Here is a 17,947-nt window from a genome sequence, read left to right as displayed (position 1 = left end):
TGTTTTGGGATGACTAACGCCCATAGATAGATGTTGTACTTGTACAAAATTTCTCCAATATGTCTCAATTCTAGAGCGCTATTTTTGTATTCTTAAGTAAACTAACAAATTTTTAAGTAAACATATTTATTCATTCCTATGTACAAGTGTGTACAACATTTATTTTTAACTTTTCACAACTTTTTCCACAATGAGAACCCTCGATATAAACTTAATTCTGATATGGCCGGTAGCTACGAAAATAGACAAAATAAATTACTCTAGTTACAATTGTTATTATTTATTACTAACTTAAGTTCTAAGGGAATAAATTAAGACATAAGATATAGGAATAAACATTAAAGGTTCCACGATTGATATCTATCGCCGTATTTGTTGAAGTATCCCAAAAAGTGGCAATGGTATGTATGGTTAAAATATTCCTTAATTTGACATTGGAATAGGCTGTATCTATTTTTAGTGCAACTATCGCCACACTTTTTGTTCCAATGTTGAAAATAAACATTTGAAATCATTATACAAAATAGCATTTCGTACTAAAAACGGTAATTCCCTTGATTAAGTTTACAAAATGCTTTTTCATTATGTTGGTTTACGAATTAATTTTCTATTGTTTCAACAATAATTAAAATTCAAGTTTAAAGTTTTAATTAAAGAATTAATTAATTTAAAGAATTAATTTCATGCCGTTTTCAAGAATAAACCTAGTAGTTGGCTGAATATAACAATAAATTTGGTGATTTTTTGATGCTAAATGTTTCTTTAAAAAAATCCCAGTGCCATTTGTAAGAGGTTTGGACTGGATATGTTGAAAGAAGAAAAAGGTAGACCACCAATTCCTTAAAAATAAACATAATTTTCGAAATTTCCATTCAATCTGGAGTAAATTTTATCTCTTTGTACGACGTACCGTTTTCGCATGAAAAAATGAGAGCAATTCATGAAAAATCTTGATGTTTTTTTATAGAGTAAGTTTTAAAAAAGCTCTTCGGGCAATTTAAATTATATACCAACAATAATTAGTAAGAATTATTTTTATTTTTGCTTTAGTTTGTTTTTATGATTATATTTTTTCTTAAAAATACTTCAAGAATCATCTTGTGCAATATCGGACACATAATGAAAATAACCCCGTACTACTATATCAATGCAACAAATTACTCTTGATCAGTAGATTATTAATTAAACAAGATTGTAAAAATTGAAGACAAATAAAAAGTTTACGCATGATGGTGAAGGAAATTTGCTGGGATACTCGTCGATGTTATTCATAAAAAACCATTTCAAAAATCGAAACAGAGTTTTACAAGTTCTCCTTTTTATTAAAAATAAAAACTTCTTTTTTAATCTCTTATTCAACATTGCTAGCCGGCAAATATTGTCACTTTAAAATATAAAATCGCTTATTTAGAATGTATATGTTTGTTTACAATAGCACAGCACATATTTGCTTTCCAACAACACTTCAATGTGGCCTTAGGCAAAAGAATGTCTTTTAAAATTTTGATAGTTTACTTTAAATGCCTAGAAATCGGCCCCTGATGTTGTTGAAACTACAAAAATGTGTGGAATATTTATCAATAAACACATACACTCGCCAACACGTTCAGTGTAACTAAAACTACCGCATTTGTTCGAAATTTGCGCGCGTAAACACACTACGGATTTAAATCAGTTCGGCAACATATTCGGGCTGACCATCGTAACCGATCGTGAGACCCGTCGTACTTTTTGGTCGTGCCCGGTATGAACCGTATTCACTCCCACCTCCGCCGCTGTCGCTCAATCGGTCGGGAACTTGAAACGTCGAACCTTGGAAACCCATTGTAGCTGCTTCATAGTACTGAAAAGGTGCGTTTATCTTAAAATGAAACGCTCGTCAAATAGAAAAATGTAGCTTACATTTGGGGCTCCCCTCAAAGAGCTGTTATTGCTACCCGACTGATGAACAACCCCTTTCAATGTAGCGTAATCCCCCAAATCATCCGCTAGCCCCATTGTCGAGGCTAAATGTGAGGACGCAGTCCTCTTGTGCGGATGCTGAATGGTCGCGTAAGTATTGTCCTCCTGAGAAATATTTGAGAGCGCTTGGTAAGAGAATGAGAGGAGAATAATAGTTAGCGATGTGATTAAAATATTTACAGTGAGATACCATCAACTATCGACATGCCTACGTTTCTATGCAAGCAAAACATATACTGTCAAAACAAAATAAAAAATATACTCTTTAATTTTTTTTGTATTGAAAGGGAAAACGGTCAAACACGCCAAGTTTGTTTTGAAGTGTCTGAATATTTTTTATCCTCCATATCCGAACACCTTAAATATTAAACGAATACTGGCTCAGATAAATCCCATTTTAAACCTGACTATAGGTGCTACCTAATCAAGTTTAAAGGAAAACGCCAAACGAAACATTCGGATTAGATACAACAAAGACAGTGCAAGTGGAAACAGTTTGAACAATTTGGTTAATAAAAAATTTGATTAATAAAAAAAAAACTTGCACATAAAAATTTTTATATGTTTTCTCGCTATACGAACTGCTGAATGTGACCACATCTAATGTTTGAATTCGTGGATTGAAAATCAAACTTTCCCTTTCAAAACAATTTTGCCTTTGCCTTTCTTCATTTTCGCTGAGAAAACGCCTTTGTACAAGTTGGCCACTTATTTTGTTTAGGTAAAATAATCAATTTATTTTATTTTTGGTACAGGATTTTAAATTAAAAACAAATCGGTTTTCCCCATTTACAGTAAAACAGTTTTAGATATCTGGTTGAAATTTGGTAGGAGCCCACTATGCTTAGAAGCAGTTTTTTCGGGTGAAAATTAATTTTCTACTTTCACGAGTAAGCATGAACCTATATATTTTATTGAAAAAATAGACAGCACTGCCTGCGGGCAATAAAAAACTTATTTAATCATTAGAATTAAATTAATGTAATTTAATAATTTACAATTGAATATGAAACACTAGCATTGTGGGCCTCTACCAAATAATCAACAAAATATTTACATCAATTTCAATGAACATCAGGAACTTATTTTTTATATTGTTTTTATATTTTTATATATAAAAAATAAAGCGATTGCACAAAAACATTAATACATAATTTTTTCCTTAAAATCATTCAAGTATAAGGTTAGAAAATAATCGCTCCTTATTGGGTGCATAAAACTACCTGTGCCAGTCCCGTTGTAGAGAGAAGAGCTTGGCAGTAAAGATGTTGTAAATAAGAAATGTAAAAAGACGTAGTGCAGGGTCGGACTGCGGAAATAAAAAACGAATACTGGCACAGAAGGTGTATAATTAAGCTTAACTACACAAGTTTTAAAATATTTCAGTTAACTTGGTATCTATATACACCTATTTTACAATATACAAATTTATATTATTATATACATATCTTCACCTAAAATTATTTATAATTAAGTATAACAATTATAATAATATATAATTTAATATTACAATAATTATAATATGAATAATATGAAATATTCTACAGTAATAACTGGGTTAACCGAATTTTTCCATATATACGGGTGCGTTTCACTAACACAGACCTTTATTAAATTTACAACACTAGCAATTAACCTAGAACCTAACCTGATCTCTGTTAATGAGTCACAAATATAATTTGCTGCCATTTTGAATTTCGAACTTTGCATTATGTGACCCCCGAACTTTATGCATTGGTATTGTCCATTACTATATCGTTATTCTGATGAATGTTAAGTAGAAGACAATTTTGAAACATTTTTTTTCTCAACCGTTTTCCGTCAAACTGTTACTCATTTCCCTCTATTAGAAGGAACTATTGTTCTATACTTTCCGGAAGAACCGAGAATCTTTTGGATGGAGTTTCACCATGTTGGTTTGACACTCGGCACCCTTCCCGGTATTTTTACTTGCTTATTTTTAAATACTTGAAGCCCATTGTGTGACACCTCATTTGTGTCATTAACCTGTCGTTCTTTCAGTGTTCGTAGTGTAGGCACCACTTGCTCCTTGTACATATCTTAAACTTTCCTTATCGTCTTGCCAGAACATTTGCTGGAACCCATATTTGAATGGGATTTAACATTATTCACAGATGTCAAGGGTAACTTAGTCAAATTGCATAATTAATTTGCAGCATTTATGTCCCTCCATTAAGAAAATAATTATAAGCATTTTTTACAATTTTTTTCTTTAATCGAACATTGTGTCTAGCAATAGCAATGTATTCTAGGGACAAAACACGACGATGTTTCTAAAATCAATATTGAACAAAGCAATTCATGCTCCATAGCAAAATACTTTTAATTTAATTCCAGTATTTAAATAAGATTTTTATTCAGAACTGAATCTCGATATGACAAATATAATTTATTTTTGAAAAAAGCAGTAGCGTACAATTTGTATGAATCATTATTAAATTGTAAATCTTGATGACTGTCAAGAGTTGAGCTACCTGTTCTTCAGTGTTTGAAATTAAAAGTTCGTTCTTGAAAATGGATGAATTTATTACTGAGAAACGAATTAAGAAAACTGCGCTTTCTAATTATAATAGGAATTTATAATTCTCAATGTATTCAAAGCACCTTGCCACCAAAACTCAACATTAGGAGTTGCAAAAATAGTTGAAATGTGTTGAGAGAAGAGAAGTACAGGAGCAGAATAGAAACGGTAATATGAGAATGACAACATATCATTTTTTGACTTACTTTACATAAGATGCAATTTCAGAAAGATATACTAAAAAATGAGCTACTAATCGCTGCTTCAAAACGAAATATAACGGTACTTCCGCCATATCAATGTGAATTCAACCCCATAGAATTGGTATAGGCGCAAGCAAAAAGGCACTTTTAAAATGAGAGACGTTGAAATCTTCCTTAAAGAGGGAATAAAGACAGTTGACTCTAAAAAACGGAGTATGTGCGTCGAACATGCTTGAAATAAAGAATAAATGTGGGAAGCTGATAACATGCTAGAACACAGTGTAGAGCCTCAGATTATATCTTTGAACTGTATGGACTATATGACGCTTTCCGCATGCTACATTGATTGCACTTGATGGCACTTTGCAGACGAGAGTAGAAAAAAAAGTGTTTTTCTACTCCCGTCTGTAAAATGCCTAATGCCTAAGCGTCACTTTACCAAGTCAGTTTCGTTTCCCACGGATATGAGCCACTTCGGACACTGACATGACCGTCAGAATTGACAAACGTCAAAATTCAAAGCGTAGGAAATGTCTCCGAAAACATTAGATTGTCCGAAATGTCCGAAGTGGCTCGGATTCATGGAAAACGAAACTGACGTGGTAAAGTGACGCTTCCCGCACGCTAGATCGGTGGATAATTAGGTATTTTACAGACGGGAGTAGAAAAAGTATAGTATGCAACACGCTAGGTAACCTTTTTAAGTCACTCGTTTATTAAACACTCACTCCGCTCGTGTCGAATAAACTTGTTTATGGCACTTGTTGCATAGTATACTATTTTTTCAATGGATATTGACAACTACTGCGTTTTATTTTAAGCCATACGAGAATTATGTGTTAAAACCAAGATAAAATCGCCGGTGGTATTATTGAATGACCGTCAATTTTTGTTTGGCGCCGTTTTCGTTTTAGAGCCAATTATCGATAACTCTTTTTTTTAATAAGATAGTATTCAAAAATTTTTGAGATGAGCATAATGAATTCTGGTATTCTCCTGCGCAAATAAGAAACTAATAGAAAATAGAAAGTATGTTTATGTTCATGCACTTAAAAGGGGAAACAAATAAATGTCTACCATGGATAAAAACAAAATACTAGAAATAATTTACAATTGACTGCTTAGGATTTGGTACATTGTTCTTAATATTACCTTTCTTTACTACTCTTTTTGACTGAACCCGATTTCATTTCTTTTTTTATGTGTTTGTTTTATGCAAGTAATAGAGGTAATTTTATTTTGTTGTTTCTTTTAAAAAATATTTTATTGATGATTGAGGATTGATGAGTGTATTACAGCTTTTAAACTTCCCGACTTGCGATTTGTATCATGGCTATTGAAATGTCATAGAATGTTTCATCGACAGATGTTTTCAGAATGATCACATATAATTAATTAATTAATGTTAATTGCATAAAACACTTTATCATCTTTACTCCATGAAACAGAAAATTTTTGAGAATATAATAGGTATGTATAATTTTACTTGCACGACACGTGATAAAAAACAAACAGAATCATATATGCAAAAATAGGGGTCAACTTCGCGTACGGCGCCAAATCAAACTAAATATTAACGGAGGGATGACAAGGGAGCCAACTTTATGCTGCCATGTGGTATGGATTCCAAACGATTTATACTAAAGATAATTCCAGGTTACAACACGTGTAGTGGTGGTTGTTAATATTTATTAATTTCCCAACATAATATCTGTTTTGGAGAATGGATTTTTAAGCTATCTCGACAAAGTGGTTCATTCAACTCTTATATTTCAATACATTGGAGTGTTGCAGCGTAGTAGGAATTCACAAGACGCACAACTGCTAGAACTACACATATTACAACAATATTCGAACGAACTTATTGCATGTAGCGATCCGTAAATATTCCTTATTGATAATCACCGTTAAATATGGCAATAGAATCGCTCTTGATATGTCGCTATAATTTTGGCTCGTAGCAAAACAATGTCTTTTCGGCGGAGTCTCAAGGGACACGCGTCATTCTCCAGAACTTTCGTAAAATAAAAAAAGTTGGCGACCTCGATATAAAAAAGCGATATACGAAGTTTCAACTGAGTGGCAATAATCATCCGAAAATGGCGTTGACCCGGAGATTATTACTTTTACCTGGATCCGATTGATTAGATAACTAGCGTTCTTAATGAAGAACATTTTCAGCGAAATAAGGTAGCGCAAACGAAAACGAAAAGGCAAGGAGCAAGGCTTTTAGTTCAAAACACCGAGCATTAACAATTGCCGATAAAACAAAACCAAAGAGTCTATCAATTCTTAGAGTTCTTGAAAACTAATTTCAAACAAGACTTACCGGCACATAATCTTCGCTATCTCTCCTATTCATCATGTTCTGTTCTGGTTCGTTAAAAACCTGCATAGTGAGTTCCTGTTCCTCATAAATTTTAAGTTTCCTGCAGAAAGGGAGAGAGAAAACGGTTCAGAATATCGCCTCGTCGGCTTTCCGTATTAGCCACGATTTTATCGGCAAAGAAAAGCTTTTTATTTGGGAAAGCGTTGCCAACGACATTCCTTTTAATAAGTCCCAATTTGGTATGAATGGATGAAAGGTATTAAATTTCGATTGTGACAATTTTCCAAATATATTTTTCTCAGCTTTTAATAAATTAATTCAAGCAAGATAAGGGAAGAGAGAGATTTTTTTTAAAAGACGGATTTTCTAAGAAACTATTCATATCGAACTTTTTTCCCTATAAAGAAAAACGCCAAAGGGATTTTTGTGGTATATCCTAACGAATAAGTTTATTAAGAAACGGAAATGTCTTAAATGTCTCCAGATGGGTTCAATTACTAGCATCTCTTTTGTTTTATTAGTCCTTGGAGATGATTTTAAATAGACAATTTGTTAGACATCGACCAACCAAATAAATTAAAAAAAGTTAAAGATTGTTTTTCCATATTAGTACAAAATAGGAAAATTATATGCTCAAAATGTTTTTCTTTTGGCGATCTTTGGAGAAAAAAGAGAGAAAAATTTGTTTGAAATTCGGTATTCCCAACAGGCACTTGAATCTCCACACAATATAAAAAAAGCCCTTCCTATTCCAATGACCTATTATGATCAAATTTTAACTCACAAATTTTATAGGTAGGCCAAATTGGACCCTTTTTAATTTTAATAAAAAGCATAATGGCAAAAGCCGCACGTGAATTTTCAGAGTTTCATTCATTTTCAAAATTTAGTTCCAACTTTTGTTTAAAAATTACCTTTCCAATAATATAAAACACTTGATCTTTTCCTCTAGTTGTATTCTAAAACTGAGTTTTCGGAGTGGAAAGGTAAATTCTTTTCAATGATTCAAAAAATACGATACAAAATAGATGCTTCTATTAAACTTTTAGTTTTTAAAATATTTTATTGACATCGGAAATGCTTTCATAGAAACACTTCAAAAACTTTTATGACAAAAAAGTTACGGCAATATTTGGAAAAACTCCCTATAACTCTGAAGTGGTATTAGATATCCACATGCGGCCCTTATCATTATGTTATTTATAAAAACTATACTTCAGACACTGATATTACCAGCATCAGCATCTCTTTCAGAAATTGTGCAATTTGGTCCATCCTGTACAGCATTGCTCAAATAACTTACTGTTCTATCCACAACGGATTTTCGGTTGTGGTTAAATCGTCTATGATGGCCTTCTTTATGAGAGCGTCCTTTTTCTTCAGGTCGTCGTGGGGAGAGATGACCCAGTGCCTCAAGCAGCAACACACGATTATAAACGACAGTACGCCAACAAACAGGACTATTAATAAGGCTATTAACGCCGCTAAGGCAGGATCGAATGATTCTTCGCGCTCCTGAACGAACGCAGGTACAACGTTCTCTATTGCAAATCCGGCATAGTAGTCTTTGAGAAAATCATACTTCGAATCAATCACTTTAAGTACGTCCGGCACTGCCAGGATGGTGTTCGTTTTCGGATTGACTGCTAAGATGTACATGTCCGTCCTATACAAATAAAAACCTCTGTGTATCTTTTAGTTCACGATTATTGAAATGCATATGCAGCACGTAGTGTTGACCTTACTACATGAATGTCACAACATATATATCAGTAAATCAGTTTTTTTAATTGTGTATGATTTTAGTGACTGTTGCACTAAAAAGTAAAAGTCTGTTAAGTAATGCTAAGTTTCGGTTTCTGGTGAAGATTGAACTATCGTAATGTGTGCAGAGTTATTCCATACAACGCGATAAGTCAAAGCTTTTTGGGATGTTATTTTTAGACAAACTTGAGTTTTTGCTGTTAATAATGGGTCCATATCACTTTAAAATATTTTAACATATTTCTTCATAAAATTCACCTATCTTTTGATATTGCTTAAAAAGGAAAGCCTATTTTCCGAATTTATAAGATTGTTTCCTATTAATTCGATTAATTAATATAATGATAAGACATCGAAAAGCGTTTGTTCTAAAGTTATAGCAAATTATTTAATTAAATAAGCAAAATTGTTTTCTGGTTGACACGGGATATTAGAAAGATATGTATGATGTACCTCCATTAAGTTATGTACGCAGTGATCACCTCAAAAATAAAATTAATCTATTTTTAGTTTTCTATAACATTAACACTGTAGAGAAAATAAAACTTTCCTTGTTATAACATAGATTAACAGATGCAAAACAATGAAGATATGAAGAAGTACTTCAAATATTATATCATCAAATGATCAGCGAATATTGATTTCCCGGAATCAATACACAAACCTAGATATAATGAAATTTTGAAAACGAGTAATTACCATTCCTCGTTTTTCCTTCCTCCGTCGCCAATATGGAATCTGATTTCGTCGATTATTATTAGACTCTGAGTCGCATTACTCAGTTCCGAAACGATTCCGTCTTTTTCTTTTCTGACTTCTTCTCTTGGTCTTGACAGAATGACGCGGATTAACTGCTCAGGCTCAAAAATCCAAACCTATAACGAAGCAAGCAAAACATCACAAGTTTGTGCAAATACATAAGAACAGGACGAATTAATAAATTAATAAAATAAATGTGTTTTTGTAGGGTTTTTGGTTGGAACTTTCGCGAAGTTTTAGTCGATAATATATCAAAAGTAAGTTTTTTGTATTGATAGTAGAATTGAAACATCGAAAAATGAGAGACGGATTTTTTCTATTTTGAAGGATTAATTACAAAACAATACCAATATGGAAAAAACGGGACACGCTTTTAACTCGTTGTTAGAATAAATCATTGTCAATATCCACAACTCGTTCAAAGAATATATGTTGACCAGATAGGTTTCTATGTTATTCCTTCTCAAAACAAACACTATAAAATAAAATTTGTTGCATTAGCTACCCTAACATAAAATTTTAAATTAATATTCAGGGGCAAATCGAGGTAAAAGTTTTCTAGCTAAATAATTTGCTGCTCAAATTAAAATAGAAATAAAGAAAAGAGTAATGCTTTTGTCAGAAATATAACCGGGGAATTTTTTAGCTTCTGCTCTGGAGCCCATACCTAGTTTCTAATTTAACTGTGTAAAAGGTAAAAAAGGCTGTTAAACCAAAAATGTTAAAAACCTGTTCTACACTCAAAATATCGCATTTAAAAAAATATTTTTTCTCCTGTACAACAAAATTTCATCATAGTTAAAAAAAAGTTTATGGCAAATATTAGACTTAGAAATACATTATTCTAGATGTTTATACAGAAAAAAATGTAGCGACTTAGCAATTTGTTTGAAAATCTAGAAAAATTTAGTTTTACATGTTTCATACGGGTGATTTGTATCTATAGAAATAAGTTTAGAATGAATGCTTAGTAATTAAATAATTAATAAGTAATTAAGTAATTAAACGGCCTCTTGAAAATGATTCTTGGCAATCATGGCATCATAAAATATTGAAAATTGATATGCTTATAGAATATAATGTTTGTTGTATTAGCCGAATAACACAACGACTCCAGTTTATCTAGAAAACGTTTTTATAGCAAACGCAGTGTTCTAGAGAGTTAAGAGAAGAGTACCTGGTTTGATTGCAAATCTTTGAGATTTAGTAATTTGTTCTCAAAAATGTTAAAATATTTGTCCCAAGCACCTTGCCCACGAGGCGCCCCTGAAGAATGTTTGTTTATTTCAATAGATTTAAAGAGATCGAATTGCAAACTTTCATAATGCATAGTTTCCAAAAATTTATCTTTAGCAATAGTGGCAGGCAATTTTTGGGAAACATTCAAATGATTTTTTTTTCTTATCTGGATCTTCCAAATCACCCAGTTTTGATTACATGAGTTAGAATTATTTAACCCCAAAAAAACATTTTAAATGCGGTTCTTGTTCCAAATAACTTAATAATGCCATTACAATAAATAAGATTTTTCTACTCCCGTCTGTAAAATACCTAATTACGCACCGATCTAGCGTGCGAGAAGCGTCGCTTTACCACGTCAGTTTCGTTTTCCACGAATCCGAGTCACTTCGGACATTTCCGGGATTTGACCGTACAGGTTTGGGAGCAATCGGATGTTTTCGGAGATATTTCCCACGCTTCGAATTTTGAGTTTGTCAATTCTGACAGTCATGTCAGTGAATGTATTCGTGTTTTGCGAAAATGTTCCCAAAAACTAACGACGTAGAAAAAGTATAGCGTGCGGTAAACTTTTTAACTCACTCGTTTATTAAAAACTCGTGAGTCAAATGCCGTTTACCGCACTTGTTGCATAATATACTATTATGTTCCCCAGTAATTTGTAGATTTAGTTTTGTAAATTTTGCTCACATAAACAATTGTTTTCATATTATGCATGAAAGTGTCATTTTTACTTATTTCTCAATCACATGATATTATTGAAATGGAACTTACGTAAACTTGCGCGTTTGCTTCTCTTTCTGGAAAACCGTCTTCCCTGGCGATAATATTGAGGACGAACCTATGCTGATTATTTTCTGCCAAATAAGTGGCAGTGTATATTTCTCCCCTTTGGCTAATGTTGAATGGCGATGGAATAATCGATCCCGAACTTTTATTCGAATGGTATTTGAACAAATTCGAGGTTTTTATGTAATAAGTCAACGACCCGTTCACGCCAAGGTCAGGATCGTACGCCGTGACGTTGGTAACGAAATCGTTGACGTTTGCCATGGCGTTGACAGCTGTGTAATATACCTGGTGTTGGAAATAAGGCTCGTTGTCATTGACGTCGTTTATGGTTACTATCGCGTGGGCTATGCTTTTGTCGTTTAGCATTCCTGAAAAGTAAAATGGACTGATAAAATAACCGTTAGAGCAGATACAGGAGTTGTTAAGCGGCCTCTCGATGAATTCGAGGAAATCGAATTTCTATTCGCGCTGCACTTTCGCGATAATGAAACGGTAGGGGGTAAATATGGAAATTACTTTATAACCGGTAATACGAAAACTGAGTTACCCGCCTTATTGGGGGTGGTGAGGGAAGGGTGAAGAATTAGTTTTGCTCATTGATTGACTGTATTCAGCTAGCCAAGTTACTGGCGTTTGGGGTATGCGACTGGTTTGTTGCTGTTGGATGTTAATTTAAAAAGCTTGAGATGTTATTTTATTCTGACATGCCTTTTTTTATCTACATGCAAAGTGTATTCATACTCTAAATCATCTTCTCAACCGCAGGTCCGGGCGGAGAAATTTTACTAGTGCCTGGACTATTGTAAGTAAATGATAATAAAAACGTTACAGTTAACTTATGCATTCGTTCTTTAATACTCATTCAAATTTTACTGAAGTTTTAATCGTGGGCAATTTCTTGTAGGTTTTCGAGGTGTGGACTTGAAATACAGGTCAAAAAGGAGTGAAGTCGGGAGTCCGAAGACCAGTCGACTGCACAGGTTTGAAGAGAAGCCGTTATAAGAGACCTGGGACAAGCCGTCATAGCAATTACAATTGAAAACCTTATCTCAAATTGATACTCAAGCCAACTTATGAAGTTGGCAATACACTCTGTTTAGCATTAGTCGAGGTGATTCCAGTGAAGGAAAATGGAAGAAAATATAGAAATGTAGAAAGATTATTAAAATAGCCAAATCTAATTCCGTCAGTAATAAAGTTTAGCAAATAAAGTTAGATAGGTGTATTTAGTCACTCTTAATTTGCGTATTGACTGCAAAACGTCAATTACACAGAATGATTCAGACAAGCAGTGACAGCGCTGTAAGATCTAAAAGGAACTTTTTTGTAGGTGCGCCTCATCTCAGTGTATTTAGTCCGCATTTAAGTCCATGGAGCGTTACATTTTCTTTCTTGAAGTTAAATTTTTTTTTAGGACATATAAAAGTAATCCGCAAAAACTCGTATGCCAGGTGGTAAGGAGCAATTTAAGTTTCTAATCGTTTTTTATACAGCCTTCCATGTGTCGCATTTAATTAATAAATGAAAATGATTGCTTTGATGTACTCTGTGTCTGTTCAGTAGTTAGTGGGACTGCAAAAGAAAATCGCGAACGATGAATTACGGGAATATTCTTGTTTAGTTTATTATTAAAAATAAAATTAACTTTAAGGAAATTTTATCGAAGAGATAAAATTAGTTTTAGTTCAAATTTTACCACACTTTTTGGTTGTAATACGCGCAGCTTAGTCACTTTTCGTTTCAAATCTGACGGTTATAAAACTATTTTAAATTTTATGCCAAATTTTCAATCGTAGGTTTCAGTTCTCGCATCGCGGAAAATCAATTTTGTCTAATCATCTCCAAAAGCCTCAAATTTTTATAATTTATCTAGTTTGTATGATTAAGTTATCAAATCAATAATCAATTATTAAACTATAGACAAAGTATAGTTGCAACAAGTGTTATATCTTTCCACTGTTTTTGAGTAATGCAGTGGTATAAAAAAATTCTAAATGAAAATCGCTTAGAGTTTCAGTTGTTAAAATACCTTTTTTTCGAGATAAACATTATTAACTATGTGAAAATTCTATAATGAGTAAATAAACTAACCAACCTCACCAAAACTAACAAAAACATACATACATACATACATAAAAATAAATATAAAGTATAAGCTGATAAAATATTAAAGAATATAATTTATTTAAAACTAACCAAAACTATAATAATAATAATGATTAATGCTTAACCCGAATTTTATTGTTGAATTGAGAAAGTTGTTGTTTTTTTATTAATAATGACGCAGCTGAGTTCTAAAGAAAACATCGACAACGTAAGCGTTTCAAATACAAGTCGGATCTCTACTCTGTTGATAATATACGGCGATGTTATACAGTTTTATTTTCCCATGCATTATTGATGGCAAACAACGACCGAGAACAAAAAAGGGAATTGACTGCCCTCCATAGGTATGGCAGAAACTTCACACGAGTTCAAATTAAGTTCAAGTTTAGTCGCATTTAGGGACTGCAATTGGAAATTACTAAATTTCTTTGAGTGAAAGTGTATCCACATTGTTCGTGACCAGCACGAATAAACACAACAAGTACAATGGGGCAACACACCGATCCTACTTGATATACGTGGAAGGTATGTATTGTTTAGTTAAATGGTCACTTCAACTACGACAACGTCTCGGGCCTGAGTCTGGGTCATCTGCAAGATGTAGTGCTAACTGTTATGATCACAGGTGTCATAGAAATTCGTGTATTATAGTAGAAGAGTAACATATCCGCACTTCGTCTCTCCTTTCTAAATGTTTATTTTTATGTGGGTTCGAATTTTATCAATGGATTTTTTTGTAAACTGTTATCTTTATATTTTCAATCACTGGGAGAACTTTTTGATGCGAAGTCGGCCCACTAAGTTAGTTGCTTTTTACGATCGACCTACAAGTCAAGCTGAAAAAATGATTAAAAACCATCACATCTGTTTCCAGATCATAAAGAACGCGAACAATTTTGTTATTCTTCATATTAAAGCTCTCAATGAGGTTCTCACTGTTTTCAATTGTTCAAAAAACTGGTATATAAAGTTGTCGTTCTAAGTATCTTCCGAAATGCATTTTTAAAATGAACCTTTACTTCTTTTTATTTTCAGAGGGTTCAATTAATTAATTATAGAAAACGTTAGAATAAAACAGAAACATTAAAAAAATCAATATATTTTGTTAACGCTTCTCCGAAAATACATTAGCGGAATAGAAAAATTACTTTGAGGAATATTTTTTTTAATAATTTTAACTTCTGGTGTGTTTCACGACTAACAGGGTATTATTACGTATTTACTAAGAAAGTAAAAATTTACGACGGTTTAACTACATCTATTGATTTTTTCTTTCTAAATAATCAAGATCATTGAAATATGCTGCAAAAAGCAACGTCCAGGGTAATTGTTTTTATCATAAAATTTGAATGGCCTGTAATAGGTGCAATATATATTAATTTTCAGTTTACTTATTAGTTCACGATCATAAAAGATTTAAGCAATAAAAAGAATATGAATTTAGAAACCTTTCCAGTCTGGCGAAAAAAATGCTGAAAATGTTTTCTATTGAACTAGGCAAAGCGTTTACCTTTTTCCTCCATTTCGCTTATCTCTTCGGCAGTAACGTAGTAATCTGGATCGTTGTTAGCTACTATTACCAAACTGTATTCATTCTGTAGTTCTCGGTCAAAGGATTTGGCAGCGTAAAGATTGCCAGTTGCCTTATTAAGATTGAACGAGCCGTCCTCGTTACCCTTTAGAATATAGTAGTAGACTTTGGCGTGATTGCCTTCGTCTCTGTCGAGGGCCCTTACTTGACCTGCAATTTCGAAAACACAATAATGTCAAACGTCGGAACTTGCACACTTTTCAACTCGACGGACCGTCGTCACGGCGGTCGACTTTTACGGCACTTTACTACTGAAAGTTTAAAGCGTTAGCGTTTCTTACCTATTAAAACGTCGGCAGAATTGTTTTCGGTTACAAAGAAGTGGTACGGATTAGTTGAAGTAGATCCCGGAAATTCGGGTCTGTTGTCATTCTCATCAACCAGAAGAACAGTTAGATGTCTTGTCGTTTCGAACCATTTCGGAGATCCATGGTCTCTCGCCACCAACACCAACTGAAAAATATTTGTTGTTTACCATCTACATTTTTTGTACATTACATGCGCATACTTCGTATTTCGGATGTTCCTCCCGGTCCAAATTTCTTTTCACTTTCAATTCGCCAGTTTTCTCGTTAATCGAAAATTCGTCTGTTTCCTGAACATTCTGTTCGCCCGATTTAAAATGGTAAGTGACTCTGCCGTTTTCACCCTGATCTTTATCTTTGGCCTTAACGGTTAACACTAAAAATCCCGTCTGTGCAGCATTCTGGAACAATGAAGATGTAGTCAACTGCCCGTGGTTTAACGTCGAAGTTTTTACCTCCAAGACGTCTACGGTAGAATTCGGGTTATAGGGTATAATAAAGACTGGTCTGTGGTCGTTAACGTTTAGTACATTAACTTTCAACGTCGCTCGATCGAACAGTTCCCCGTTTCCTGCACCGTCTCTTGCCTCCACTACTAAGTGGAACTTCCCAGTACGGCCTATCAGTGATTTGTGCGGATACAATATTCCTGTATCCACACCCAAGAGGAATAAATCTGCAACAAACATAGTAACACACCCATTGTACCTACTTTTTACCCAAATGTACCGTTTTCATTTCCACCGATTATGCTGTAGTGGATATTTCCGTTGAGTCCCGAGTCCAGATCAGTCGCGTTTAAGTGGATAAGAGGCACAGGGGGATTCAGCCTCACATCTTCCATCACGTCAACTTCGTACTCTTGAGAGGTGAATTTTGGCACATTATCGTTCACGTCGTTGATCTTTATATAAACAGGAACCGTCATAGAACGCCGCACGTTGACTGGGGAATTATCACGGGCAACCACTTGTACCACACACTGTTTGATAAGCTCGTGGTCCAACAGATTCGAGTTTGCCACGGTGATAATGCCAGTTTTCGCGTCAATATTGAAATCATTACTGTGTTCACCGGTTAAACTGTAGATTACTTCCCCGTATTCTTCGGAATCATTGTCTAAAGCCTTCACTTGTAACACAAAAGTGCCATTTGGGGAGTTTTCGTCTATCGACACATTGTAAGAATTCTGTGCGAATATAGGATCGTTATCGTTGAGATTAACGACGTTCACCATCACCGTGGCTGTTGTATTTAACTGAGGAATACCGCTGTCGAAAGCTACGACCGTAAAATTCAACTTTTTGATCTTCTCGTAGTCTATGACCTTTTTAATTTGTACTATACCGGTTCCATTATTAATCTGAAAATATTCGCTGTTAGGTTGTATAGTATATCCGGCAATATCCGAGTCTTCATCTATAGCTTTGTAAGTGGCCACTATGGTTCCAACTGGTAATTCCTCCTTAAGTTCTAGATAATAAACTGGATTCTCGACGGTCCAAGGTGGTAGAAAGCTCGGTGGACTGTCGTTGATATCTAAAATTGTAATCTCCAAGAGCCCCTGACCTTGTTGCATTGTAGAGGCCGTAATATCCGTGACCAATATCGGAATCCTTACTATAGCCGCAATATCACGTTGTAGGGGATTAGCTACCGTGACTTGACCGGAAATTTTATCAATGGAGAAAAACTGTTCGTACGCGTTCGAGAAGAAGACGGCATTGCCGTGTTTATCGAGAGCCGTGATTGGCTGAGAAGCTTCAAAGTTCAGTGCTTCCGAAGCGTTGACGTCTGGATCAAGCGCTATCAAAGTGTGAACGATTGCTCCCACAGGAACATCTTCCATAACTTCCGCCTTTTGTGTCGTTGGTACAAAATAAGGCAGTTTATCATTTGTGTTTATTATCGTTATGGTAATACTAGCGGTTCCAGTTAATGATGGCTCCCCGTGATCAACGGCGCACACTTCTATATTGTACGTGTTTCTTCTGTCAAAATCTAGCTTAGAAGCTACCGTTACTACTCCCGAGGTGCTGTCTATGGTGAAATCATCGTAAGCGCCTTTTTGAAAGAAGTATTCTATTTCCGCGTTAACGCCGGTGTCTGCATCAGCGGCTTGAACCTCAAGAATGCTAATTCCTGAAATATTCCGCAAATCAACCGAAAGTTTGGAAATTATTGATTTCTTTACCTATGGGTACGTCTTCGGGTACAGCTTCAACGTAACTCTCTTTTGAAAATATAGGAGCATTATTATTGATGTCTAATACAGTGATGTTGACGAGAGTTGTGGTGGTATATTCACCGTCTGTTGCCTTAAAATCGAATCGAATCAAATTAACAAAAGATTGA

At 34.2% G+C, this 17,947-nt stretch overlaps 1 protein-coding gene across 9 annotated transcripts in view; it reads right to left on the bottom strand.

Moving 5' to 3' along the window:
- Window positions 1-1,665: 1,665 nt before the first annotated feature.
- Window positions 1,666-17,947, bottom strand: part of LOC132700393 (cadherin-87A) — a 317,031-nt gene continuing 300,749 nt past the window's right edge. For all 9 annotated transcript variants that reach the window (XM_060667675.1, XM_060667677.1, XM_060667674.1 and 6 more), the window contains 12 exons: window positions 17,787-17,910; window positions 16,322-17,734; window positions 16,048-16,268; window positions 15,796-15,993; window positions 15,569-15,740; window positions 15,207-15,437; window positions 11,573-11,958; window positions 9,500-9,675; window positions 8,340-8,702; window positions 7,037-7,136; window positions 1,903-2,067; window positions 1,666-1,843 (listed from right to left, as the gene is read on the bottom strand). In XM_060667675.1, coding sequence (XP_060523658.1) covers window positions 1,667-1,843; window positions 1,903-2,067; window positions 7,037-7,136; window positions 8,340-8,702; window positions 9,500-9,675; window positions 11,573-11,958; window positions 15,207-15,437; window positions 15,569-15,740; window positions 15,796-15,993; window positions 16,048-16,268; window positions 16,322-17,734; window positions 17,787-17,910 — 3,726 coding nt within the window. In that variant the 3' untranslated portion in view covers window position 1,666. The remainder of the gene's footprint in view (window positions 1,844-1,902; window positions 2,068-7,036; window positions 7,137-8,339; window positions 8,703-9,499; window positions 9,676-11,572; window positions 11,959-15,206; window positions 15,438-15,568; window positions 15,741-15,795; window positions 15,994-16,047; window positions 16,269-16,321; window positions 17,735-17,786; window positions 17,911-17,947) is intronic.

Source organism: Cylas formicarius, unplaced genomic scaffold (assembly GCF_029955315.1).
Source record: "Cylas formicarius isolate icCylForm1 unplaced genomic scaffold, icCylForm1.1 PGA_scaffold_4__25_contigs__length_36172078, whole genome shotgun sequence".
Taxonomy (NCBI): Eukaryota; Metazoa; Arthropoda; class Insecta; order Coleoptera; family Brentidae; genus Cylas; species Cylas formicarius.
The sequence above is the reverse complement of the archived record's forward strand: the minus strand, read 5'-3'. Positions and strand labels throughout refer to the sequence as shown.